Source organism: Oncorhynchus clarkii, chromosome 3 (assembly GCF_045791955.1).
Source record: "Oncorhynchus clarkii lewisi isolate Uvic-CL-2024 chromosome 3, UVic_Ocla_1.0, whole genome shotgun sequence".
In the NCBI taxonomy this organism is placed as follows: Eukaryota; Metazoa; Chordata; class Actinopteri; order Salmoniformes; family Salmonidae; genus Oncorhynchus; species Oncorhynchus clarkii.
Window position 1 is genome coordinate 36,916,589 of NC_092149.1, and position 27,328 is coordinate 36,943,916.

Sequence of the window (27,328 nt, forward strand, 5' to 3'; positions counted from 1 at the left end):
CGCGACGGAGGAGCCAGCCGGATAACTCCTTCGGGTAGATAACGTCGGCAGTCCAGTTGTGAAGTCCCGGTGGGGCTCCGCGTAGGCAGTAAAACGGGTCCGGATAGGTGACTGCAGCCCAGGAGTGATTGATGGAACTCAGGAGTGATTGACGGAGCTGGCTAGCTCCGGAATAATTGATGTTTGCTCCGGAATCGACGAAAGCCGATAGTAACACGGATAGCAGCTAGCTAGCTGTGAGATCCAGGTATGAATGTCCTGAGTTAGCGGTTGAAATCCAGGGACATGGAGAGAAAAATTGGTCCGGTATGTTCCGTTCCGAGCCGCGCTGCGCTGCGCCGTACAAAACTGGCGAAAGATTTTCGAGCTAAAGGATAGCTGATGACCACAAACCGTGGTTAGCTGAATACTAACGATTTGCCAGTAAAGAAGCTAACTAGCTTCTGAACTAGCTTCTGGATTAGCTTCTGGCTAGTTTCTGGCTAGCTTCTTGGAGGATTACAGATTTGAGGTAAATAATACTTTTTTTATAAATATAAATTGGTGAGAGTGTTTTGAAGATGAGTTGATGGAAAATTTAAAAAATGTATGTGAAAAAAGTTGTAAATATATATATATATACGGGACACGACAAGACGAGGACAAAAGACGTCTGAACTGCTATGCCATCTTGGAGAGAACATGTTCACTGGAACGCTTCAGCTTTACAGATTGAATAGAGCCCTAGATTAAAGTGTTTGAGAGAAAACAACTACTATTTGAACCCAGGCCTGGTGGGCACTCGCGAGCTGGACACAAGTCCAGCCACAGAACACAAGTCCAGCCACAGGGCACCATGGTGGTTTCACTTCAGGCCAAGCTGGTCAAGCAGGTCACTCTCATGACCTGAGTTGGTGCTGGCTGTGTGTGTGTGGAAACACAATTGATCGTTTTCTTCCCCTTCTCTCTTTCTGCCGGGTCTTGTGGCTCCATTTTGCACAATACATATTCGTGCGTTTTGCCTGACATGCATTAATAGGACGTTGGACATGAAGGGTCTGAGTTTGGAGAAAGCCAAAAACAAAGGTTACAGAGTAAGACGACCACCTGGGTATTATGTTAGATGTTGCTCTTTCTACACTCGTATTAGGTACAGGAACAAAAGACATGATCATTTGAGACTAAGGATAGCTTCTTCCTCGATTTTATGTGTGCATCGTGACCCAGCATCCTTCAGTACCCGGTTCATGCTAGCCGGTGCCATCAGGATGTTTTCCTGTCTCTAAATTATTTCACAGAGTACTAACATAGAGTACACTATGCATACACTTATGTCAATGTCAATTCTCTGTAACATTTAAATATGAGAACATGGGCACATTTCAATTCAAAATGAGGTTTTGAACCCCATGTGTTTAAATGTAGCAGTGATGATGTCTCATGGTCAGAAATACATTATAGGAAATCAACGCTAAAAAGTAAGTGTGCAATAAAATATGAAACATTATCTTAATTTCATTACAAATGGTTTATTTTACAATGGACTTTAAACATTATTAGTTTCATTCTTCTACAGTGTTCCTAAATTAGATACCAGAACAAGCGCTGGGTATAGAAATTGACATGTACAGTACAGAAAGATAGGGGTGCATAGCAGTAGAGAAATCTGGATATTGTGTTTTACAGTACATTGAGATTCTGTATTGCCCAACATTCTCACATTGAAGCGTAAAATGACAATGGAATGAATCGGAAACAAAGGAGTTCGACATTTTGTTTTTTGTTTTTCTTAATCATAACTGCATAAGCCCAAACCTTAGTGTACACAATCCACTGCTTTTGTCATGTAAGATTGTACCTTTCTTGGACCAGTCTCAAACCCATACTTAACACATGCCCACACACACACTTGCTAACAGTGGTAACACACACACACTTGCTTACAGTGGTACAATTTACCAGATATACAGTAAACCATAGAGAAGGCAAGCACAATACAAGATTAAGCAGGGACAAGTCCAGATGCCACCTATAGACAAAATATTTGTACGTTGTCCATTTTAGAACATCGTCAGCCTCAAGCCTCACACCTCATCTGTCTGAGGTAGAGCTGAGGGTGTAGACTTTCACAAGCGGGTCACATGATATACAGTTTTCTTTGGGTTTATAATATTGATATGAATTGTAGCACCGTCATGGTGAGCGGCATCAATCCTCTGTCTGACAGTTGTTGTATGCAGATGTGTAATTGTTTGAGACACACGTGGGGAACGTTTGCTATAGGTGGGACATTTTGCTTTTATGCCTAGGCTCAAAAGGAGGAAAGAGACATAAATTAATGTGTTGCTTTGCCTAAAATAGTCAGAATTAAGACCGAATGGAGGAAAGAAAACCAAGAACTCATTGAGAACTACACTTTTGTATTTTGGGAGGGCCACACCCTGTGAAACCCTACAGTTGTTCATCAGAAATCAAATAAACTCCCGTCTATTTCTCTAGTCCTAAACACTGAAACTAAGTCAATTAAATCACAAAAAAAGTGACACACACATACAGAACCAAACCAAAGAAAAAGTGCATTCCATGGGGAGAAGGTAATGTGTGAAGAACACAACTTGCCCTTCAAATGTCCCGCCATATAAAACCTCCAGTGGCTTCTCAGCGGTGACATAAAAAGTACATCTACAATCTCACAGTAATGTTCCACGTAAACATTCAACCCTTAAACATCAAAAGGCAAAACCAAACCTGAGAAAATAATCTCAACAAAACAATGACCCATGCCCATCTTCATACACGTTTTGACCTTAAAATGTAGCATTTAAAACAATACTTACAGGACGTTAAAAAAGAAACCTTTACACTGACAGTGTAGCGTCTGTTCAGGTTGAAGTTGTAACATGAAACAGCAATGTGGCCCCGCCAGCAGTGTTTCCTTAGCCTGGTCCCAGATCTGTTTGTGCTGGCTTGCAAACTCCTATGGACGCTGTTGGCGAAACAGTACAAGCAGATCTGGGACCAGGCTAGTGTTTCCTATTATGTCATGGGAAAAGAATTACAACGGTGAAAGATGATGGAACCATTGGCTCTGTAGGCTTTGGCATCATCCTTTGGACGGTCTGTGTCTTGTACTTGTACGTACTTGCATTTGAGCGCATTTTACAGACCCACTTACTTCAAAGGAGAAATGCAGTACACATAGTAACATAAGGGAACTAATTATGACGGTCGCTGATGAAACCCTGACTTCATATAGCTTAGAAAACGATGATCCAGTTGCTGCTAATACACACGTTTGTTCTTGCAGAGTTTTGAGACTTAGCTTCAGGCCACACCGTTGCTTGATCGCAGCTTGCCCTGACATCATTATAAGGGTGCAGGGGTAAAACAAATGTTGTAGATTGTAAGCTTTGTCAATAGCCGTCATGCGATTCGTATCCATGCAGACTGTTCCAATATCTTTATCCTTGGATACTGTCATATTCGGAAAGCCAGTATCGAAGATGTTCAGATGATCGAAATGATGACTATATCAATATAACGACTCAGAGAGGAGAGTAGTGGGTTATGTCCAGGTTTAGGTCAGAGGTCATGTCCAGATCCCTAGCTGACCAATCAGAGGCTCTCCAGAGAGCCTGCAAACACAGTGTCCAATAGTGCATCTGGCCCTTTTGTATCACTTTCTGAAGATTGTGGAGTTTGTGACTGAGGCCTTGTCTTGTTGGTCTCTCGCTCTCTCTCTCTCTCTGGACCCCAAGGCGGTAGTGGAGCTCTTCACTGTAGCGTTCACATGATGCGCGTTGTGGACATACCTTCCTCATCATGTGGGCAGTCTTTCAGCTTCCTCTGAAAAATACAAAAGTCATAATTTGTATTTCTTTATTTCACCTTTATTTAACCAGGTAGGTCAGTTGAGAACAAGTTCTCATTTACAACTGTGACCTGGCCAAGATAAAGCAAAGCAGTGCGACATCAACAACAACACAGAGTTACACATAAACAAACTCAAAAATCAATAACTCATAAGAAAATAAAAATAGAAAAATCTATGTACAGTGTGTGCAAATGTAGAAGAGTAGGGAGGTAGGCAATAAATAGGCCCTAGAGGCAAAAATAATTACAATGTATCATTAATACTGGAGTGATAGATGTGCAGATGATGATGTGCAAGTAGAGATACTGGGGTGCAAAAGAGCAAGAGGGTAAGTAATAATATGGGGATGAGGGGGTGTGCTATTTACAGATTGGCTGTGTACAGGTACAGTGATCGGTAAGCTGCTCTGACAGCTGATGCTTAAAGTTAGAGAGGGAGATAAAAGACTCCACCGTCAGAGATTTTTGCAATTTGTTCCAGTCATTGGCAGTAGAGAACCGGAAGGAAAGGCGGCCAAAGGAAGTGTTGGCTTTGGGGATGACCAGTGCAATATACCTGCTGGAGCGCATGGGTGGGTGTTGCTATGGTGATCAGTGACCAGTGAGCTGAGATAAGGTGGGGCTTTACCTAGCAAAGACTTAAAGATGACCTGGAGCCAGTGGGTTTGGTGACGGATATGTAGTGAGGGCCAGCCAACGAGAGCATACAGGTCGTAGTGGTGGTTAGTATATGGGGCTTTGGTGATAAAACGGATGGCACTGTGATAGACTACAGCCAGTTTGCTGAGTAGAGTGTTGGGGGCTATTTTGTAAATTACATCGCCGAAGTCAAGGATAGGTAGGATAGTCAGTTTTATGAGGGTATGTTTGGCGGCTTGAGTGAAGGAGGCTTTGTTGCGAAATGGGAAGCCGATTTGAGATTTAATTTTGGATTGGAGATGCTTAATGTGAGTCTGGAAGGAACGTTTACAGTCTAACCAGACACCTAGGTATTTGTAGATGTCCACATATTCTAGGTCAGAACCGTCCAGGTTGATGACCATGCACTTAGTTTTACTGTCATTTAAAAGCAGTTGGAGGCCACGGAAGGAGAGTTGTATGGCATGATGCTCATCTGGAGGGTTGTTAACACAGTGTCCAAAGAAGGGCCAGAAGTATTCAGAGAATCACCAGCAGCAAGAACAACATCATTGATATATATTCAGAGAAAAGAGTCGGCTCAAGAATTGAACCCTGTGGCACCACCATAGAGACTGCCAGAGGTCCGGACAACAGGCCCTCCAATTTGACATACTGAACTCCATCTGAGAAGTAGTTGGTGAAACAGGCGAGGCAGTCATTTGAGAAGCCAAGGCTATTGAGTCTGCCGATAAGAATGCGGTGATTGGCAGAATCGAAAGCCTTGGCCAGGTCGATGAAGACGGCTGCACAGTACTGACTTTTATCGATGGCGGTTATGATATTGTTTAGAACCTTGAGCGTGGCTAAGATGCACCCATGACCAGCTCGGAGACCAGATTGCATAGTGGAGAAGGTACGGTGGAGAAGGTATGGCTTTCGAAGATTTTAGAAAGGCAGGGCAGGATGGATATAGGTCTATAACAGTTTAGAGTGTCTCCCCCTTTGAAGAGCTGGATAACCGCGGCAGCTTTCCAATCTTTGGGGATCTCAGAAGGTATAAAAGAGAGGTTGAATAGGGTAGTAATAGGGGTTGCAACAATTTTGGCAGATCATTTTAGAAAGAGAGGGTCCAGATTGTCTAGCTGGGTGGCTAAGATGCACCCATGACCAGCTCGGAGACCAGATTGCATAGTGGAGAAGGTACGGTGGAGAAGGTATGGCTTTCGAAGATTTTAGAAAGGCAGGGCAGGATGGATATAGGTCTACAACAGTTTAGAGTGTCTCCCCCTTTGAAGAGCTGGATAACCGCGGCAGCTTTCCAATCTTTGGGGATCTCAGAAGGTATAAAAGAGAGGTTGAATAGGGTAGTAATAGGGGTTGCAACAATTTTGGCAGATCATTTTAGAAAGAGAGGGTCCAGATTGTCTAGCTGTCTAGCCCAGCTGATTTGTAGGGATCCAGATTTGAATCCCCATCATGTCAGTTGAGGAGCTATCATGTTGAACTCATTTGAACTTCACTATAATTGCAAGTCCATTTCCATTCACAGAGGGTTTATTTACTGTACACACCTGATGGTGAAAGAGAATCGTCATCCCCCGCAGTGGAGAACTGTAGATCTGACCCCAGAGCAGCTATGGAGCTCCTGGGCCGGATGCAGCGGTCACCTGAGAGACTCCTCCGCAGTAAGGCCTGGAACATGGGCTTAGAGATGAGTTAACCATGATACTAGCCATCTCAATGACATGAATAGGTGAGCTTACCTTATTGCTTTGAGAACTACCATACTACTACAAAGGAGAGTGTGTTGTTTTTATCTATTTATTTGACCTTTATTTAACTAGGCAAGTCAGTTAAGATTCTTACCTCGTCAGCTCAGGGATTCAAGCTAGCAACCTTTCAGTTACTGGCCCAACGCTCTAACCACTAGGCTACCTGATGCCCCAACAGAGTGTGTTGGTTTAGGGCTAGTACAAAGTTACAGCGGCGAGCTTACCTTGTTGGTTTGTAGGCTTATACACAGTTAGTGATGTGACTGTTTCTGGGTCTGGTAGTACACTACGATGGAGGAGATCTTACCTTGCGTGTTAGGGGGCTGCTAGGAGCCGAGGCACTGCTGTAGAGACTCAGGCTGGAGTTGGACCTGCTGACCGTCAGGGTTTTAGATGAGCCTCCTCTCCGAGAGTTGTCGAACAAGTACTTCTCCTTTATCTTTAGGTTCGTCCGACCTTTCACTGTGACATAAGTAACAGATGTCAATGGTCATTATGAATCTGGCTTCATTTTTGGAGGATGTAGTGGATGCAATGCTAGTGGAAATTGATTGTATTAAAAGCATGGGGAAAGAGCTCTACAGAGTTTTTCTTAGGTCCCCACGGCCTCTGTCCCCATGCTTTCTGGACGTTGCTAAATAACCAGCTAACAAACTTCAAAACGGTTTGGATGAAATGCCAACATCCAAGATAAGTTAAAACCTTATTTTTGAGAATTATATGGTCCTACTGCACTTTAAGTCTCCACTAACCTCTACAAGGGTCGTTTTTGACCAGGAATTCATCAAGTGCTGTCCAGCCTCCTCCCACCCGTACCATCAGGGTACTGCGCAGGATACGCACCATCCGCAACTGTTGGGAATCCCCAAACTACAGCAGAGACCAACAAAAAACATAACTGGTTTGAATAGTCTGGCATTCATCAAGGCATTAACAACCCTATAACCAACATTTTCACTGGGTTCAGTTAAACACATGTTCCTTGTTCCAATGACCTACATACAATCAATAGGTCAAAGGTTAAAGGTCCCTCACCCTGTAGCGGTTGGCACTGATCTGCTCCACCTGGAACCTCTTGGGACAGTTGCACTGAGACACCTGTCGACCCACCTGAGGGAGATACGGGAGTCAGTCAGTCAGACAACTTTCATCAAACCCAACTGTGGTTAGGTGTGATACGTTGAACTGTATTCTGTTACACCATTGAAGATCATGGGCATGAAAACAACTCTGAGAGACATTTCACCTCCTCGTTGATCTGATCTGCATCTAGCGTCCTCCTGTAGGGATCCCGGCTGGGATGGAGGGCACTCACAAACTCATAGTAGTCAATGAAGCCGTCCCCATTCATGTCAAAGATATTGGCCACTGCATTCATCTCCAGGGAGTTGGTGGGGAATTCTAAAAAGGTCATATGTGGATTTGTTCATGTGGATTTGTTTAAGTTTTAGACTTTCAATCAGTGATAGAAGTTGAAATTTCAATAACATTTTAATAACAGACTGATCAAAGTTTTATGCTGATTTAGTAAGGCCATCGTTCTCTCCAGGACAGTAGTGCCAATTGGCAGTTTTATACATGAATCAAATCAATAATGAATGGGCGTTGAGTAAATGAACGTAGGGCTTGAGGGACAGATGCTGAGAGGCTGGGAGTGGGGATGGGGGCAGGGCTTACTGGATGCCAGGACGTTGTCGATTAACTCCTTCTTGCTGATTCGTCCGTCCTGGTCCCTGTCGATGTTTCGGAACACATCTAGGATCCGAGACTTGAGGTGGCTGATCCACTGCATATAGCGCTTTCGCCAGACGTTGAAGTCGAAATTCGCAAATTCCTCCATCTGTTTGTTGAGAATCAATAATATTAGCGACAAATGACATTAACACTGTACAACGAGTAATTTATGTCCGGTTTTGAAGCTATTGAAAGGGAAACTAACGAACTAGAGCTAACACATCGGTGGCAGTATGTTGTGCCAGTCACCTCTTGGAGTCCCTGCTCGTGCTGCTCTAGGCGGCCCTGTCTGGCCAGAGCCAGGAGCCAGAGTTTCTGCCAGTGGCTGACCAGCTGACACAGCTGAGGGGTCTGAGGGTCCAGGTTCTCCAGGGGGAGAGGGATTACTGTAGGCTGGAGTTTCAGAGTGCTCCTCCTCTCTGGAGCAAACACAGAAGATGGATACCTCAATTAGCTTAGTAGATACAAACTTCAAGGAACATTTTACATTAACATACATATATATATTTTTATCTCAATATAAAATCATTTCTGGGTAAAAAAAATATACAAAAATAGCAAAGAACAATTTCTCAAGCAACAATTTATCAAGGACTGTCTGGGAGTGGTCTGATTGGGGGGAGGGGGACTGAAAACAAGCAGTTATTGACCGAGAGGTTTGGAACTCTCTTTAGTCTTTTCAGTAATTTACTGCCTGGTGCTGTCAATAGGCAGGCCAAAACTCTTACACGAGAAGGGCATTATCATAATTTTCACAATTTCACAGTGTTATTCCAACTTCATAGCGTGGAAATATATATAAAACACAGGACAATTACGTGTTTGACTGCATTGGGCCTTTAATGTAAAATTAGTCCATATTTCACATAATCCCTCAGAAAAACGTGCACGTCAACATTTTAATATGGCTCAGATTAGAGCTGTAAGTAAAACAGTTATTCAATAAAATACAAAGTCCCGAAGCCAAGTGGTTGCTAACCCTAACCTTTCACTTACTTGTCAGTGCCTTGCGGCACGGTGAAGCCTGCTGTTTGGGGATCAGCTTCTCTTTGCAGGATTTTGTGGCATGTTCAACCTCTGGTAGTTTTCGGTTCAGCTCCTCCATGAATACCTGGAGGTAGGAATGGTGAGTTATTAACAGTCTTAACAAAAAAAAAATTTAGTCTGTAAAAAAAATTAAGTAGTATTTTGTGAACTAATACTCGCACTTGACTTTTTCCCCCCTTAATAGCTCTGACTTCGCTGATAGCTACTTTATTGTGGTAAATATATGTGGTTGTCCCACCTAGCTCTTAAGATGAATGCACAAACTAACTGTATGTCGCCCTGGATAAGAGTGTCTGCTAAATGACAAAAATGTCAAATGTACATTTATTTGGTAATTGTATACTGTGTGAATTGGAACTGTTTAGCTGTGTTTGTTAGTTCTGTGCTCTGCATGGTTTGTTAAGACTGTGTGTTAATATGGTTTGAGACTGTGTGTTTATGCACAATACCATGTGTTGGGCGATGAGTTCCTGGTTGTGTTCTATGCTCTCAGCCGGTGGCTCCTGGTCTCTGAGGTTGAGGGCCTCCTCGGCAGATGAGATCCAGTCCAGTAGGCGCTGTAGCTTCTCCCGCTCAGCCTCCAGAGCAGACAGGCTGGCCTGGATCCTCTGGCCCTGCTGCTGGGCCCAAGTCTGCACCTGAATCAGAGAGAGAGAGAGAGAGGGGGGGGGGGGGGAACACCAGCAAAAAGTCTCACCTGGATTCTGTGTTGTCTACAGGGAATCAGCGAGACCACCTAACAGAAAATGACTAACTGCAGACTGACTGCAGATTGACTGACAGGCTGCCAAAGCAGCAACAAAAACATAATTTTTCTTCAAAATGGATCAAACATTCATGTTTTTTTTGGGGGGGGGGGGGGGGGGGGGGGGGGGTAAATGTAAATATAACCTAGTGTAGCAGGCGTAGAAAGATGCCTGAGCAGAGTTCCCACTTCAGTCTTTAGGGGAAGCAGAATGTTTGGCTGTAAAATACTGTATCCCTGAAAACCGGATGTTAGTGTTTTCTGGCGACTCCGCAAAGGCTAATTTAAATACCTCCGAGAAATAAGGCTACAACGCTCAAGTCATAGTTATTATATTTTTGTCCTACGTAAAGTCCCAAGTAGGTAAGAATGGACGCACCTCTTCGTAGCGGGTCTTGGTGACACTGATCCAGGACTTGAGTGTGATGATGGAATCTGGGTGACAGGAGGACAGGATTTCCTCATTCAGACACCGGATGCTCTCTAGCTCCATCTCCTGGGAGCGCAGGGAAGTGATTGACTCCTAGACACAGGGCATAAACACAGAGCTCATTACACCCCCTGTCTACTGGGTAATGCCATCAAAATATACTATGAGTAAATACAAAATGCTTGGTATCTTGAAAGCTTGAAAGCTTGGTATCTTGAAAGTCAGTAAAACTGTAAAGGTAAACACAAAACTGAAACCACCTTCCTCCAGCCATCTTAGTCCATCACCATCTTTCAGTCTAGCCCTACTGCTTCAGCATGGCTTACCCTTAACCCCACTATCCTCACACACTCTTCTCAAGCACCCGCTATTTTCCACATACTCACACACACACACACACACAACACCTGCTCGCTCAGTCATGCACCGACACATCACACCTTTTCCCTTCCTTGAGCCCAGACCCTACTCTTTATTCCATGTTTTTGTCCCTTTCTTTAGTTTGGCATTGTTTTGTTTTGATTTCAGTTTCTAGTTTTTCATGTCTACAATTTTAAAGCAACTTTGGGTTCTTGAAAAATGCTTTGACATTTCCATGACCTATTATTATTTTTATTATTACTATAATTATTCATATAAAAAGCTAGATAAAGTATCAGGCTTTTATAACTTGTATCTTGCAATCTCTACAAGCCCTGATGTTAATTGTTATTATGCTATGTATACACCTTAATAATGGAGGCTACAGTCATATTAGGCCTACATGTCTACCTACCTCATGCTGTTTGCGGAAGGCCAGCAGAGCTTCCTCCTCCTCAGGGATGACCCCGTACCTCAGCACCCTCTCTGCCTCCGCCAGATGCTCCAGGAAGGAGTGGACCAACCTGTCAAACTTCTCAGCCTGACAGAGACACACATATGAAAGGACAATTGAGACAAACCATCCTTCAGAGAAAGACATAAAGCCTCAAGCACGTTTATAACAAGTCATAAATCATTATACCTGCAAAGCTTTAAGTAAAGTGTTTAGGAAGGATAAGCTTTATTGTCCAAGAGGTGGGAAATTGTCTCGGACGATTTTTGGGGGCTCATCCGAGATGTGAACTTTGATATACCCTGTCCACACGAGACAATTACATAACAAGATAAGTCAGTGTTATCATAAAATGTGAATAAGACAGTATGGTGAGTTACCTGTTGAAGGGCTGCCTCCAGCCTGGCCTGCTTGGATACGGACAGTTTACACACGTCCTCCCAGCGTGCCTCCAATTCGTCCATCTGTTCCTGCAACCAATGGGCATCAGCAGTGCTGCTCCTGGTCAGGTCCCTCACCGAGCGCTTCAGGGTCCTAATGCACCCGGCTCGCTTCCCCAACTCCTTCTGGAACACCTGAGAAACAAGAGAGTCCAAGAGAGTGTCAGCTGTCCGCTGTCTGCTGTCACACAGTTTACAGGTGAAGCCTCAAAGAAAGGCATTTTTATGGTGTCCATAGGAAAGCCTCAATATCTTATCGGATCACATACACAGAATCTATAAAAAATGACCTTGTGCTTGTCGATCAGATTGTTGACCATGTCTTTTTCCCCACCGACAGGTACGTCTTCAGCCAGCTGTGGCTCTGCTCTGTATAACCAGTCATTCAAGGCTTGAAGGGCGTCTGTGAATCTGCCTGAAAACAGCAGTGCTTCCTCCAGTTTGTGTTGCCTGAGGAAAATGTAATTGGATTATATACTCTGTCAAAGTTGTCATGTTGCCCAAACTGATTCCGATCACAATCCACTCTCTATCCCTACCCTTGGCTTTGATGTTTGCAGATCCCTTCAATGTTTGCAAATCTGTAATGTGGAAGCAAAAAACTATTTGGATTGAACCTATCCTATCACTTCAGGTCTACAGATATCAAAGGCCTAGGGTTAGAGGTAGGGAGCGAATTGGGACCAGTGTTTGAAATCATTTTAGATGTGTGGAAATGCTATTTCCCTCATCAGTGCATTGTGTCCCTCACCTTTCCATGGATTTGCCACTGATGGTATCCCATGAGTCCCGGAGCTCAGAGAGCAGGTTCTCCAGGTGCTGTCTGTCCTGGGCGCTCTGAGACCTCTCATGAAGGCCCCGCCCACTCTTTAGAGTGGCCTCGTACATGGGTCGCTTCGAGCGCAGAAGCTTCTGGAAGTCCTAGGAGCACACATACAGAAAAATACAGGAATGAAAGGGATAGTTCAGTGAAATATGTAATTTAAAAAGTAAAAACTATGGATATAAATTATACATTCCAAGCTAGAAAAATATTCACAAGAGCTATAATTATTTCTATAATTTCTTTAGGCCTACCTTCTGTTCGGTGAGCTGCAGTTTAATTTCCTCGTGGTCCACAGCAATCTCTTTATGTGTGTCCAGCGTCTGCTCCACCTCAGTCATCCAGTCCACTAGGAGGCGCCAAGATTCACTGAACTGAAATATTAGAGGTTTACACCCGCTTGTTATCATGAGAGCCCATCTAAATTGGACTATTGAAACTGAGGCATTAGCTGTTTGGAGGGTTATTATGAGTTACTAGATAGAGGATGTTGGAAAAAAATGACTATGTGGGGTGGAAAATACAGAATAGTTAATAATGACAAAAAAAAACTATATTTCAGAGAATATCTGATGGTTCTGTATCTCTACCTGTTTTGCATTCTTCTTGACGTCCTCTAGTGTTCGGCCCCTCTCTGTGGCTCGCTGGTGAAGTTTCCTGTAGCGGTCGTGTACGGTCATGATCAGGTTGTGAACCACGTCACAGTCCTCCTTCCTGCTCAACTCGGTCAGCCTGGAGCCTGCACTCTCCACCACTGTCTTCTTCTCACCGTAGCAGTTCACCTCACTCACCAGAGTCTGAGGGGGTGGTGGTGGGGGTGGGGGTACACTATGATTTATCATATACACGCAGACATACACGCAGACATAATTCGCACATGCACACCCATATGCACAAACATACACTTTACTCTCACACACATAGACACACAAATGCATGCTAATATGCACAAATACAAACTCACGTGCAGGCACAGACACACACACACAAACCCACCCGGTGGTCTTGAAGCTGGCCACAGACTGTGTCCAGGACAAAGCTGGGGACAGGCAGGACTCCTATGGCCTCCTCACACTTGGCCATCCTGGTCAGCAGCTCCTGGACATTACAGTGGAACTCCTTCGCCAGGCTCAACCCTTCGGTTAGCTTAGCCTACGAACAGAACAGATACCACACTTTTACTCAGGTCGTTCACAAACATACTGTAGTTAATCATCCTGTTCTTAGGCCCCTAGTCGGTGTCACTTAGCCTGGTCCCAGATCTGGGTTGGAAGTAAACTGACTGAAAAAGGGAGGGACTACCTGAACTTATCCAGTAAGAAAGGCTCCTTTTCATTTTCTGTAGCTAAAACATTGCTGCCTGTATGTGATGCCTGTATGTGATGTTAACAATGGCCAGAGGAGTTGGCTAAAGCACGTAGATCCGGGAGCAAGAGAAGTCTCACTCTCACCTTGCGGTCCTGTACTTTCCCGTAGACGGTAGTCCACTTCTGCTCCAGGATACAGAGGCTGTGTTCTGTGCTGGAGCCCCGTGTCACGTTGCTGCTCTCCAACATCCTGCGGATGGCGTTCCTCACATCTGTGTAGGCATGGAGTTTGGAGTCCATCTCATTACACAGTTCCTGGGGGGGGGTACAGAGAGGGAAAGGGAAAGGGGGATACCTAGTCAGTGGTACAACTGAAGGCCTTCAACTGTAATGTGTCTTCCGCATTTAACCCAACCCCTGAGAGGGGCGTTGCAAAGAGACACTAAAAGAGACTCTAACACATGTTAGAGTTTGGCGTAGGCCTTGTGGTTGACGCAGCGGACTTTGGACCACATCCCCTTGCAATGGGGGATTGAACTCTGCTCAGCATCCACTAGGTCCACTCATATACAGTACGTCTCCAACTTTCCTTTCAAACTGATATATATATATATATATATATATATATTTTTTTTTAAATGTACAAAATATGATTCTTTATGTATGCAGTCAAACGGTCATCTACTCACTAGTTTACCGTCCACCATAACTGTGTAACACAGGAGAGAAATAGCCTATTGACTAATTGTCATCTTTTTGCAAATCGGTTGATATGAGGCTGCAATAAATGTGACACCGTTCTACTCTATTGATAACAATATTGAATATGCTCTCGGAGCCATCGCCATCAAGACCTTCCGTCTCCCCAGAGTCTGTGCAGCAGGGAGGAGCTCTACAGCACAGTGGCATTGTGACATTGAACAAAGAGGATGAGGGTATTTTGGGACAGGCACTGAGCATTAGCACCCGGTCCTCTCTCAGGACCCTCTGGGGAGTGCCAGTGTTGTAGTACTAAAGTCCAGTTTAGCGACTTGACTACAACACTAGGCCCAGCACACTGACACTGTGCTGTCAGCTCAAGAGGAAGATCATATTTTGGTACAGGCACTGGGCTCTAGCACCCTCTCCTGTCCCAAGGACCCTTGGGGAAGTGCAAACCACACTGACACTCTGTACTGTCAGCTCCGTAACACCCTGAGAGTGGTGTGAGACTGGTGGAGTGGTCTTGATGCACTCCAGAAGGCATCTGTCACTGAGACTAGTCCCAGGGAGAATAGTAAGAGAGAACACTATGTCAAACTGCCTAAGCTCATTAGAACCTAGGGGGATTGACAGCCATCCTCAGCCCTAATAAGGCTCCTAGCTTCCTGGCTGCCTGGGAGGAAGAACATCGGACAGTGTGAGATAAGTAATTCATCACTAAGCCTGTGTCCATCGCATTGCCTGCCTGCCGCTCCATCTTAAAGAGAGAGAGAGAGAGAGAGAGAGAGAGAGAGAGAGAGAGAGAGAGAGAGAGAGAGAGAGAGAGAGAGAGAGAGAGAGAGAGATAGAGATGGCAGACAATAACATTTAGTTGAAGCTCTTAGAGTTGCTTGCTAATAAGATGAAAGCATACCTTGGGACAGGTTTACTCTGACTGGGATTCACGGTGACTTTTCTCCACCAGATTTTAAAGGTAAAATGTTACATACTGTACTACAACAGTCTCAACGGTGACCATGGCTTTATGTTTACACCGTTTTAAGGAATACCTTCATCATTTCCATGTCTTCACCATGTCTGGAACTTACTGACATCTAGTGGTAAAGAGGTGTGCTCACATAGGCAAAAGTCCTCACCAAATGTTGTTTTTTTGTTTTTGTTTTATGTCTAATAGTTTGTACAATATTTTGCCTTTGCTAATTGTTTGCCATATTGCTATAATCATAAAGAGTTGACGTTATTTTCCAAGACTGAGTTTCTGCACGGAGGCAGAGTGAGTTTGGTTTCAGTTATGTTTCTTGGTAACTCGTGGGAGGAGTCCATTTCAATCATATTAACATGCCCTTTGATCCAGCCACAGCTCACATCGACGAGGAAGGAATAGCACAGACGATCCCTGTGTGTGAAAAAGAATGGCTGCCAGTTTGTCTCTCTTGGAGGAGCACCTCTCTTGTCCCGTGTGCTGTGACATCTTCAGGAACCCTGTGGTCCTGAAATGCAGCCACAGCTTCTGTGAGGAGTGTCTGCAGAAATACTGGAAGGATATGGAGAATCCGCTGTGTCCTGCATGCAGGGCAGAGTGTTCATCTGAGGAGCAGGGTTTAAGCCTCGCCTTAAAGAGTCTCTGTGATTCCTTACAGAAGGGGGGTGAAAAGATCAGATCTGATACCTGCCGGCTGCATGGAGAGAAAATTAAAATCTTCTGTTTCGATGATAAACAGCCCATCTGTGTTGTCTGCTACACATCAAAAAAACATAAAGGTCATACCTGTTATCCCATTGAGGAGGCTGTGCCGGATTTGAAGGTGAGACCATTTTGTAAACTTTCTGTTTACTTTGCTTTCATTTACCTGTCAATGTATCTCCCTCAGTGACGGAATAAAGGTCTTAATCAGCGTTATTTTGTGAGTTCAGTGGACTTTGAGTTCAATTTGAAAAGGCTTGTTTGGTAAAATTACAAATTCATGTTTGCCTGTGGAAGGCAATGACAAAAGACATTGCACAAACACACTTTCATCTTGGAAGTTGACGAAGAGAGCACATCACCAGAGAGGAAACCACAATCTACTCTCTTTTGCAAAACGATTTCCCAATCGGGTCTTGTCCTGGACCCGTATTGAAAAAGCGTCTCAGAGTAGGTGCCTGGCTCCCAAGTGGATGGGCCTATGCCCTCCCCGGCTGGAGGAAATCCATAGATTAGGGCCTAATTAATTGACTTCCATTAACCGATTTCCTTATATGAACTGTAACTCAGTAAAATTGTTGAAATTGTTGCATGTTGTGTTCATATATTTGTTCCGTTTAAATTATACACCAGATAGGTGCGATGAAATAGTAGTACGGCTTGGGTATTCGAACCAGCGACCTTTCAGTTACTGGCCCAGGGGGTAACCTCCTGGTTCTATGTACATATACTGTTCCCCGAGGGGTTCAGTCCTTAACACCACCTTTCCAACTATTTATCCCACTATCCCTTATTCTGCATCTGTCTGAATAAAGTACAAAACCCTTTAAAAATATATATATATTTTTTTAATATATCAGGGGAGAGCCCAGCAGGAGGTTAGAGGGCTTCAGATCATTCAACACAGGCAACCAACCAGCTGCAATACGATTTCTTGTTACATTTGTTGGTTGAGCTAATATGCCTAAATGTTGAGCAAACTAAAACCGGTACTGCAGCTGGTTGCCGAGATGTTCTGAAGCTCAATCAACACGTTCTTGTTTTTTTACAGTGTGACAGAGTTGTGTAACTAAAAAAAAGATGTGTTCCAATTATCACTTCCAATCTAGAGTGAAATTCAGGCTGTGGTTTCCACTTTGAAGAACAAACTAGCAAACAGAAATGCAGCCAAAATGGGCCATCAAAGCTGGGAGGAGCACATCAAGGTAGCTATCGCAATACAATTTAAGCAACATGCGAATTGGAGTGAGCACTTGAGCAGTGTTGAAAAGTCAGCCGAATGTTTTCTACTGTAGGGCCAGGCCCAACGTGCAGAGGAGCAGATAAGGAGGGAGTTTAAGAAACTCCAGCAGTTCCTAGAAGAGGAAGAGACGGCCAGGATAGCTACCCTGCGAGAGGAAGAACAGAAGAAATCTGAAGTGATGCGAGAAAGAGCCGAGACATTGGCCAGAGAGATCACAATCCTTTCAGAGACAATTGTAGCTATCGATAAGGAAATGGAAGTGGACAATATCACATTCCTCAAGGTAAGGGGTCTGTCAAAATGTTTCAAATCCCATTGCTGTGAAACTATTTCTCTCACAGTTACCTAATAACAAAAGTGACGTTTGTCCTCATTCTTTTTTTTATAGAACTACAAGGCCATACTTAACAGGTAAATCAATAAAAAATATATCTAAATATCTATATTTTTTTCCATTTCACTGACGCCATCCCTTTTTTACCATAGAGCCGACTGCACATTCCCAGATACTGCAGATACTGAGGTAGTATCAGGAGCACTGATTGACATGGCCAAACATGTAGGATCTCTCAAGTTCAAAGTTTGGGAGAAGATGCTTGAGTTTGTTGACTACAGTGAGTGCATCCCCCCCCCCCCCCCAAAAAAAAATTGTTTCTCTACTGTCTCCCCCACCAATATAGTTCAATATTAATATACAACATCTCTGCACACATCCCTATAGCTCCTGTGATCATGGATCCGAACACGATGTCCACTAAGTTCACCCTCTCTGATGACCTCACCACAATGACATACTGTGACGAGAGGCAGAGTCTCCCAGACAATCCCGAAAGGTTTCTTAACGTAGGAGTGTTGGGTTCTGAAGGGTACAGTAAAGGCACCCATTACTGGGACGTGGACGTCGGAGATAATGATAACTGGATCTTAGGAGTAGCCAAAGAGTCCATTCCACGCAAGACTCAGGTCAAAATGGAGCCTCGGAGTGGGTTGTGGATCATCAAATACATCTGTGGGAAATACAAAGCAGGTATAAAATCGTACGTCCAGATCAAGGTAGATGGGAGCCCACGAGTGATCCGAGTACAACTGGACTGTAACAGAGGGGAGGTGAAATTCTTTGACCTCACCAAGAACACGACCCTGTGCACCTTCAAAGACAAATTCACTGAAAAGATGTTCCCATACTTTAACAGTGGAAGTGGGATTTGCCCACTACGCCTTTTAGGAAAGGCAAAAAGTAGCTAAATTGCCAGGGTCAAGTGAGGACAAAATGTACTAACATAGGAAATGATGTAATGACTTCATGTACTGACTAGCTGGAGGGTTGTGAAGATAGTTGATGACTCAAACTCCATGTAATTAACAGTAAAACTCGCCTTTGATATAAGACACACTGCCATCTCAGAAGTAATGAACAAGTGTTTCAAGCAGTTGATACAGTATATAAAAAAAATGTCATGTCAGTAACACAAATAAATAATATATGTAATTTTCCATTGCACCTTTCAATTCACCCTTGAATTTACAGATTCAAAGAAAAAGTTTGAATTAAAGAGATCTACTAGATGGGGTTATCCAGGTATATAGATATCACTGTTGCTCGATGCCACACTGTAAATGTGCATACTCAAAGATTAGGTTCCTCTGAGCTGAGGCAAAACCTTGTAAAAATCATACAATTACAATACACATTGGGTTTTAATGAGATACAGTTGGATGGGGAAAGTGTTCTCACCCTATATTATTATGAATCTCTGAACTTGGATATCATTTTTTCATCAAGGCACGGGACAGTTTCAGCGGGCAGTTACTAGATAGGTTACTGCGGTGGGGTACAGTTGGTGTGAGGTGTTGGGTTGGCCTTACCAGATGTGCGTTGAGCCTCTCGCTGGCAGAGTCAGGCATCCCCCACACTGTCTTACTGGAGGACAGTCTCAGGTCTGTGTTCTCCAACCACTGAAGAAGGTCCTGGATCTCCATGGTAACATCTTGGACCTAGGGTAGAAAAAAATAAAGATAAATACATTTCTGAAAACCACATTTATAATCATTTAACAATCAATTGCTAATCGGTTACGACTGCAATATTTCTTATTTGACTAAGTCAGATTCAGACACTGGCCCCTAGAGGGCACCACAGAGCAGATGATCATTCAGTACTGTGGACTAACGATATCGCAATGTTGGGCAAAAACCTACTAAGTAGCTAGACCTAAGACTTCTAATAAGTTTGGCATCTCTTTGAGATAGTGAATGAGAAAGAGAGATGGAGGGACCATGAAAAAATAAACTTTAACTTGCCTCTTGGTCTATTCCCCCATTCCCAATCTCTCCCCACCTGACTGAGGTTGTTCTCCAGCTGTAGCTGTCTGCGCTCTGTCTCACAGCGGACAAACTCCCAGCGTTCATTCAGCTGCTCCAGCCGCAGGTGCAGACCATGAGGGCTGTCCCCAGTCCCCACCTCCAACAGGCCCCGCCCCGCCTGGTTCAAAGACTCCACCGTACGCACGTGGGACATGACGTCATTACGCAGCACCTAGAGTGGGGAGAACATAGTACATGCATATCCAATATATCCAATTAGTATCATCCTTCCTCAAACACACACACACCCATAGGTGTCAGAAGCATTAAAATGGCATTGATCCCAATAAACTGTGTTGATTCATTTAAGTCACGAACCTTGTGTTTGGCCAGCTCTATCTCGCATGCCTGCAGGTCGATGCTGATTGGGCGGCTGCCCTGGAGGAGGTCGGCTGTGTGGGAGAGCCAGGTGTGCAGCTCGTCCAGAGTGTTCTGGAACTGACCCAGACCCAGCAGAGCACACTCCAACTGATGCTGCAACCACAAGTAGTAAAAACACATTAACGCATTGTCCGACCTCTTCAATAACATAACCCTTAAAAAAACACTGAACAGGCGTCGGTTTCCTGAACACAGGCTAAGCCTTATCCGAGACCAAAAAAAACATCCTCAATGGAATTTCTCCATGGAAAGTGCTTCTTAATCCAGGACTCGGGTTAATCTGTGTCTGGGAAACCAGTCCCAGCCAATTGGATCCCACATATTGATGAGTGATTGAGTGGAGTCTGACCTGTCTGCTGACGGTCTCTGCCTCCAGGCTGTCCCAGCGCTGTCTGAAGTCACACAGGGGAGAGACGGATCCGGGACGCTCAGAGCCTGGAGACAGCCTGCACACGAAGCGGTGGTTCAGGCTCTCTACCTCGATCTTCTTCTGGTACAGCTCCCGTTTAAACTCCTGAGGAGAAAGGGGCACCTGGTTTCATATACTTTACAGAGCTGGCAACGTGGAAAGACCTGTCAAAGACTCAAAGGCTTAAAGTGACAATTATGGAATGTCTTGCTTCTCGCTCCCATGATAAACGATTGGTTTGAGTTTAGAAAAGAGTGGAAGCTCTTCAGTATGTTCTGATTGCGTAGAGTAGACTGACCTTGAGATCACACAGTTGCTCTTTGACTGACTCCAGGTCAGTTCCTACCAAGAACTCCTCTGTGGATCTCAGCTCTGCTGACTTGAGCCACTCGAAAAGCCCCTGTGGAATAAGGAACAGATTGTTTTTATATGATTAAAAACATCATTCATTCATATGTGCACAAGTTTGTGTCACAGGAGACTATGAATAGTTGCTATGTATTTTGAAGTGGTGAAATAACTTCCATATTTAACAATGAAACATGCGATCCTGCAGACTTGTATAAGTGGTGACACTGAGGCTGGCTTCCCAGACTTCGGGTATAGACGGGTGTCTCTCACAGTTAATACCATCAACACCATTTGTTTCCCACTGGCAGGGAAGTGCACAGTCTGTCAGTCACTCATCACCAACATTACAGGGAGCTAGAGTCTGGTTTCTGCCATTGCAATGGACATAAAAGACTAGTGGAGGTCTTTGTTGGCTGATTTCCACCGCACTGGGGGGAGTTAAGAGGAGAAGCGGCAGCCAAGCAAAGCTATGTGACAATACGGATATGTTAGTGACCGGCTCCCACACACAGACGCGCACAAACGCATCCACGAATGCACGCACGCACTACACATGCACGCACACACACCGTACACACGCACCTGTATGGTGTCCTGGTAGTGTAGAGCCATCTGTAAAGATTCCTCCAGCGTTTTGTGACACTCACTCCAGAGTTTACTCAGGTTGTTCCATGTGCAGTAGAGCTATGGAGTCAGTGACGAAGTTGTTTCGAAAACACATTGGAAAATGATTGTCTGGCGGAAAATGAATGTTAAAATGAATGTTACGGCCTCTCACTCCTCACCTCATCTAGGCTCTTGGTGACATCAGGTTTGTCTGTATCCCCACATGCTGACATCAGGTCCATTCCCAGAATGCCAAGCGTGTCCAGCTCCCCCTGTAGACTGTCAATGTCCTTCCTGAGTGTCTGTAAGGCGATATCGTCAGGGGTGAGAGGCCCCACAATGCAATTGGTAAGAAGGGAGATAAATAGAAGCAGGCAGCATAAAGTACATTAGTTGAAATACATCATCTTGGATCGTCTTAGTACCTGGCAGAGGACGAAACAAACACATGACAGAAGATGAAAAAAAACACATTCACTGGAAATCTTAAGATCAAACCAACAGCTCCACCGGCCGCAGTTACCTGCATGGTCTCCAGGCTCTGGCGGATGGTCTCTGAGTCTGTCCTACTGGCGTTCAGGTCCAGGACAGCCTGTTGGGCATCGTTCAGGCCGGCCGCCACGTCACTAACATCGCTCCAGAACTTGAGAGCCAGGTCCAGCAGATTGAGCAGCCAGCCATCTCTCTCCTGAGCCTGCGTCTGAGCCTCCTCCCACAGCTGGGTCAGGCTGGACACCTGCTCCTGGATCGCTAGGGAGAAAACAGAACACAGTCAATATAATACATTGTGTTTTAGTCGTTTAGCACACATGGCATACACATGTCAACCACATATAACAAACATTGCAAGTCACAGTGACATCTCTGCCTTTTCTCTCAAATGACGTTCTCTACACACTCCAAAAAAAATGGAACCCATTGTAGGTAACCTATGCAGCATCTCTGTCAAAGGTGTTTCAAGATAAATTCATGACACACAGGCAAGCAAGCAAAACACCTGCTATGTATTCCCCCTCTCCAGATGTCTGCTGCTAAACAAGAAAAGCTCCCTATTGATGGAAACAACTCACACAAAAGAAAGTTACACACCCTTTACACTCCCAACCGTTTAACGCAAAAAAACTGACATGGGTGTACCTGTACCGATGGAGGCGTCCCCAGCTGCCAGCGTGTTGGCTAGGAGCTCGTCAGCCTGGGTCCGGACACTCCCCAGCCCCAGCTCCAGCTTGGAGAGCTCAGCCAGGGTGTGCTTGTTGTCCTGTAGCTGCTCCTGGATGCGAGGGGTCTGGCCCTGCAGAGAGACTGGGGACTGCATATGGCCAAGCAGACGATCCAGACTCTCTCTAATCAGCGTCATCCTCTCATTCAACTACAGAGACAAGACACCATTGTGTTACTGTGTGTGTGTGATGGTCAAACGTTTACATGTGTATAGTCTATTCTCACAGTATGTGTTCTGGCAACACTGCTGTGTGTTCTGTATTTAAATATAAATGTACCATGTGTGTGTCTTCATGTGTGTCTCTGCATGAGTGTGTGTGTGGGTGCGTGTGCTTCGGGTGTGTGTGTGTGTTTGTGTTGCACGTGTGTCTTTTTTATTTTACCAGGTAACTTGACTGAGAACACATTCTCACTTACAGCAACAACCTGGGAAATAGTTACAGGGGAGAGGAGGGGGGATGAATGAGCCAATTGTAAGCTGGGGATGATTAGGTGGCCATGATGGTATGAGGGCCAGATTGTGAATTTAGCCAGGACACCAGGGTTAACACCCCTACTCTTAAGATAAGTGTCATGGGATCTTTAGTGACCACAGAGAGTCCGAAAGACAGTCTTTGTGCATGCTTGCGTGCGCATGTGTTCATGCAGCAGTGCGTGTATAACTGTCACCTGTGTGTATCTTGGCAGGGACTCTTCCAGCAGATTGGCAGCCTCTCTGACCCTGTCCCTGATGGCCCTGTGCTGCTCCTCAGCCTCTGTGGCGCTATGACAGAACTCCTCCCCCTGGGCGGGACTAAGCTCTGACAGACGCTTCCCCAGCGAGCACAGCCGTGCTATCAGAGGTCTATGCTCTGCTATGGACTCCCTTAGGCCCTAGGTGAGAAACAGTTAGGCGTCATATAAATAGATCCAGAGACACATAGATCTGGGTTGTATTCATTAGGGCACACAGTAGTAAAAAGTTTTAAAACTGAAAACTAAAAGGACAGTTTCTTATTGGACAAATTCAGGTAATTCCTCCACGTTTTCTTCCGTTTGGTACCTAATGAATATGACCCAGATAACTTTTTGGGCATGGTAAAGGCATTGTAGAGTGCACTTAAATGTTTGAAAAACGAGGAGTCTCAATTCTATCCCTGAGAACTGTTGAAGAGGAAAGGTAAAACGGGTCACCTTGTCTCACTTTCCATTAACTACCTAGGAGAATAGAGATGTCTTTATGTACCTGTGGGAATGTTCAATGTTATCCTTTCAGGAAGTAGATTAAAGTACACTAATGAACGGAGCCAAACAATCTACAAGGGAAGAACAGTAGAACAGCACATTCGAGCAGAAAACGGAGGGGGAGCTATGAAGTCTAAAAGGGCACCATTGTTGAACGGGGAGAAAAAAAGATGACAAAAAAAGAATTGTCACTCCACTCAAAGGCAGGTCTCTGGTACAGTACCTGTAAGAGGTCCTGTTGTTCTCGGAATGCCTTGTAGCTAATGGTGCTCAGGGAGAGCTGGCCAATGAGCGCTTGGGTTTCCTGTAGCCATGGTGACACCTCAGCAAAGCCCTCAGTGAACTGAACCAAGAGGGATTGGGCATGCTCCAGCTGCAGGACCACATGGGAGTTGGTGGCTGATGTGGTGTTGCATTGTTCCTGTAAGGCATCCAACGGGGTCTGGGGAGATCGGATGACAACAGCTTTAACCTGTATGCTAGTAGCTTGTCTCATTTGTCTCATTTGTTTGAACGTTTTCTATTCAGATGATATCACGGGTAAGATGGTACAGTATGTACCTGCAGATCCCTTATTTCCCCTTCATCGCCGTATGTCTGCAAGATTTCAGCGATCTTCACCATCTTCTCAATGTTGAACTTGTGTTGCAGAATCTCCACCGCAAGGATCTTCATGCACACAACAACACAAAAGCAGGGCACATTTTACAATCTAAAATGAAGGTAATGTAAAATACTGTGCAAACACACAAGCCTTTGCAAACCAATAAATATTTTCTAACTTCACACATCATCAGACCTCTACACAAATCTACATAGCTGGTTGTGAAACAAAACATGGCATACGTAGAGGTGGCTGAACAGGCTTGTATAGGGTGGCCCTAAGGGACAAAGTAGCTTTTAAAATGTAGTTCCAATGGGTCTCTTCACCTTCTGTTCATAGAGTTGGGCAGAGATAAGCTCAGGCTCCAGAGTAATGGCTTTGAGTTGCTCCAGGCCTAGGGCAGTGTCTCTGAACCAGGCCATCTCCTTCACCACAGCCTGCTCCAACTGACAATAAATAACACACACATACAGACAGGTTAACAAAAGGTTAACACAAGTACACATTGCTGTCTAGTTGAAGTGTGTGCAGAGTTCCTACTACTTCATCCTTATCAGAAGACTATCAAAATTGACTAAATGCACAGGACCCGATGAGTAGTCATGACTGGTGAGTAAGCAATCCATCAACCTCATATCAATTATTGTACACAGGCAATATTGCTAAGCCCCGCTTCTTACCCTCTGTCTCTCTGCAGCACAGAGCACCGTGTCTCCACCCCCAGTCTGCCCCCCAGCAGGCCCCAGCAGTTCTCTCTCGATGCGGCCCAGCCACAGGTGGAGGTCTTCCTGGCTGGAGGTGCAGCGGCTGGATGCCTCCAGCGCCTGCTCCAGTCTCTGCAGCACGTCACCACTAGTCAGGCTCAACACCGAGCAGCGTATCCTCAGGCTGTCCACACGCTCTTGCACCTGCTGGGCTTCCTCTTCTGTGGGGACCACACCAAACACAAAGACGTGTAGGATTAGCATGGTGCTACACATAGCATGTGGATAATCTTAGCATGTTAGTACTCTTAGCATGTTGGTACTCTTAGCATGTTAGTACTCTTAACATGTTAGTAGTCTTAACATGCCGGTACTCTTAGCATGTTAGTACTCTTAGCATTTAGTACTCTTAGCATGTTATTACTATTAGTATGTAGCACAGGAGGTTGGTGGCACCTTCATTGGGGAGAACAGGCTGGTGGTAATGACTGGAGCGGAATGGGTGGAATGGTATCAAATACATCAACCACATGGTTTCCATGTGTTTGATGCCATTCCATTTGATCTGTTCCGGTTATTATTATGTGTTGTTCTCCCTCCTGTGGCATGTCGCTTCTCATGTTGTTTCTCTATGTAAGTCATCTGTTGATGGATTTTGTGTATTGGTAAGGGTAAACACTTACAAATGCATTGATTTTGCAACATTCATTTATGTACCTGAAATCTTCTCCTTGAGGTCATGACCGCTCTGTTGAATTTTCACCAAGTCAGCGTTTTTTGCTTTGATCTCTTCCACCACAGCCTGAGGGGTATTCCAAAAAATATGTCAGCCATTTTGTGTCAAACGATTTCTCCGCCCACCAGCCTCCACTGGTATATAAACATGCAGTATATGGCACAGGGTATGGGTCTGCATACAGAAGAAACGTATACATAGATGATGTCCTACCTTGGCTTCCTCCGTACCCTCGGGGAGGTGTAGCATTTCCCTCTCAGCATTGCGTAGCTTGGCCAGGTCCTGCTCCACAGAGATGAGCCATTGCTGCAGGCTCTCCACCCTCTCCTGGAAGAGCTTGGCCCTGGGCAGGATGAGCTCCAGATTTCCCCGCCTGTCAACACCAATACACAACACCCATTACATTACAGCTTAGCCACGCTGCCAACAGCATGATAGCATAGCATAGCATAGCATAACATAGAAAAGCAAAGCAAAGCAAAATAAAACATACCATGACATAGCATAGCAAAGCATAGCATAGCTTAACATGAAGGGAGAGCACCACAGTTCAATGAGCTGACCTGTTCACCGCATCTACCAGTAAGGCCTCCCATTTGTGTCTGAGCGTGGAGAGCTGGACCCTGGCCTGCTCCCCCTCCTCCCCTGGGAAGGCCTCGGCCATATGAGGGCCCTCCAGCATCATGGTCTCCATACTATGCCTCCGGTCCTCCAGGAGACGCTGCAGGAGCTGTGAGATGATAATGGATACTCAGCCATTGCCTTATTTTTGTTATGTCCAGGAGTTTTACCTGACCACAGTACCTGACCAGGGAAAACGCCAATTCTTACTCGTTGTCTTTCTGATGGTGAGACTCATAGATATTTTCTCAGTGATAAAAAAGTCAAAACCTGTGATAAGTCGGGGATGGGCTACTTTGGAACATTCCGTGTAATCTTACAAATGCTTGAAAATAGGCTACAACTATTGAGAAGTGAAGTGTAAAGCCAGAGATTACCTCAAATATTAGGTATTACGTATTAGGAGTTAGGACAACCCCAGCTCAGACGACTCCGGTCTTAGCTGCAGAGAGTCATTGCTACTTGCTAGCCCTGAGAATTTACATTTGGGTATACAGTATGTGCCTTTTCTTGTCTCTCCTGCCTTTGTGTGAGTGTAGTGAAAGCACCATCTCAAGTGTCAGGCCTGCATTGTGAGGAGGCAGGCAGGTTTCACCTCACCCACTGTACTCAAAATGGGCGCCGGTTCACACTGAAAGGTGAATGGCTTAAAAAAAAAAAAAATCCTCCCAGGAATTGTACGAGTGAACCTTCCCTATTCAGCCCTGAATACAAGGGATTTAATAGAATAAATGGAGCATTTGACTATTTCCATGATCTCAGTGCCATTTTCCATAGATAAAGTGTCCTCATGCGATTGATCAAACATTATAGTTACTTAGCCGTGGGTGCTGTGTGTAAGTTTAGATATTTTGTGTACCGTGTTGTAAATTAAAGTACCAGTCAAATGTTTG

At 44.8% G+C, this 27,328-nt stretch overlaps 2 protein-coding genes across 2 annotated transcripts in view; one reads left to right on the top strand and one right to left on the bottom strand.

The window, feature by feature from the left end:
* Positions 1-3,121: 3,121 nt before the first annotated feature.
* The window catches only part of LOC139385527 (plectin-like), a 225,260-nt gene continuing 201,053 nt past the window's right edge, over positions 3,122-27,328 (bottom strand). Inside the window, exons 38-73 of the mRNA XM_071130654.1 lie at positions 26,378-26,544; positions 26,028-26,187; positions 25,796-25,880; positions 25,055-25,299; positions 24,701-24,820; positions 24,332-24,439; positions 23,994-24,212; positions 23,216-23,419; positions 22,469-22,694; positions 21,849-22,075; positions 21,505-21,627; positions 21,302-21,403; positions 20,667-20,768; positions 20,309-20,473; positions 19,897-20,052; positions 19,553-19,750; positions 19,081-19,209; positions 13,730-13,900; positions 13,275-13,430; positions 12,869-13,075; positions 12,533-12,652; positions 12,207-12,376; positions 11,746-11,905; positions 11,396-11,590; positions 10,977-11,102; positions 10,151-10,294; positions 9,476-9,664; positions 8,976-9,090; positions 8,229-8,398; positions 7,923-8,085; positions 7,492-7,646; positions 7,281-7,355; positions 6,998-7,115; positions 6,553-6,707; positions 6,045-6,165; positions 3,122-3,825 (exon numbers count right to left, since the gene is read on the bottom strand). Coding sequence (XP_070986755.1) covers positions 3,800-3,825; positions 6,045-6,165; positions 6,553-6,707; positions 6,998-7,115; positions 7,281-7,355; positions 7,492-7,646; positions 7,923-8,085; positions 8,229-8,398; positions 8,976-9,090; positions 9,476-9,664; positions 10,151-10,294; positions 10,977-11,102; positions 11,396-11,590; positions 11,746-11,905; positions 12,207-12,376; positions 12,533-12,652; positions 12,869-13,075; positions 13,275-13,430; positions 13,730-13,900; positions 19,081-19,209; positions 19,553-19,750; positions 19,897-20,052; positions 20,309-20,473; positions 20,667-20,768; positions 21,302-21,403; positions 21,505-21,627; positions 21,849-22,075; positions 22,469-22,694; positions 23,216-23,419; positions 23,994-24,212; positions 24,332-24,439; positions 24,701-24,820; positions 25,055-25,299; positions 25,796-25,880; positions 26,028-26,187; positions 26,378-26,544 — 5,472 coding nt within the window. The 3' untranslated portion in view covers positions 3,122-3,799. The remainder of the gene's footprint in view (positions 3,826-6,044; positions 6,166-6,552; positions 6,708-6,997; positions 7,116-7,280; positions 7,356-7,491; positions 7,647-7,922; positions 8,086-8,228; positions 8,399-8,975; positions 9,091-9,475; positions 9,665-10,150; positions 10,295-10,976; positions 11,103-11,395; positions 11,591-11,745; positions 11,906-12,206; positions 12,377-12,532; positions 12,653-12,868; positions 13,076-13,274; positions 13,431-13,729; positions 13,901-19,080; positions 19,210-19,552; positions 19,751-19,896; positions 20,053-20,308; positions 20,474-20,666; positions 20,769-21,301; positions 21,404-21,504; positions 21,628-21,848; positions 22,076-22,468; positions 22,695-23,215; positions 23,420-23,993; positions 24,213-24,331; positions 24,440-24,700; positions 24,821-25,054; positions 25,300-25,795; positions 25,881-26,027; positions 26,188-26,377; positions 26,545-27,328) is intronic.
* LOC139394606 (nuclear factor 7, brain-like) lies at positions 15,573-18,708 on the top strand. Its single transcript, XM_071142707.1, has 6 exons — positions 15,573-16,092; positions 17,081-17,176; positions 17,267-17,497; positions 17,603-17,625; positions 17,701-17,828; positions 17,936-18,708. Exons 1-6 carry the CDS (start codon positions 15,700-15,702, stop codon positions 18,457-18,459), a joined length of 1,395 nt encoding a protein of 464 aa, XP_070998808.1. The 5' UTR covers positions 15,573-15,699; the 3' UTR covers positions 18,460-18,708.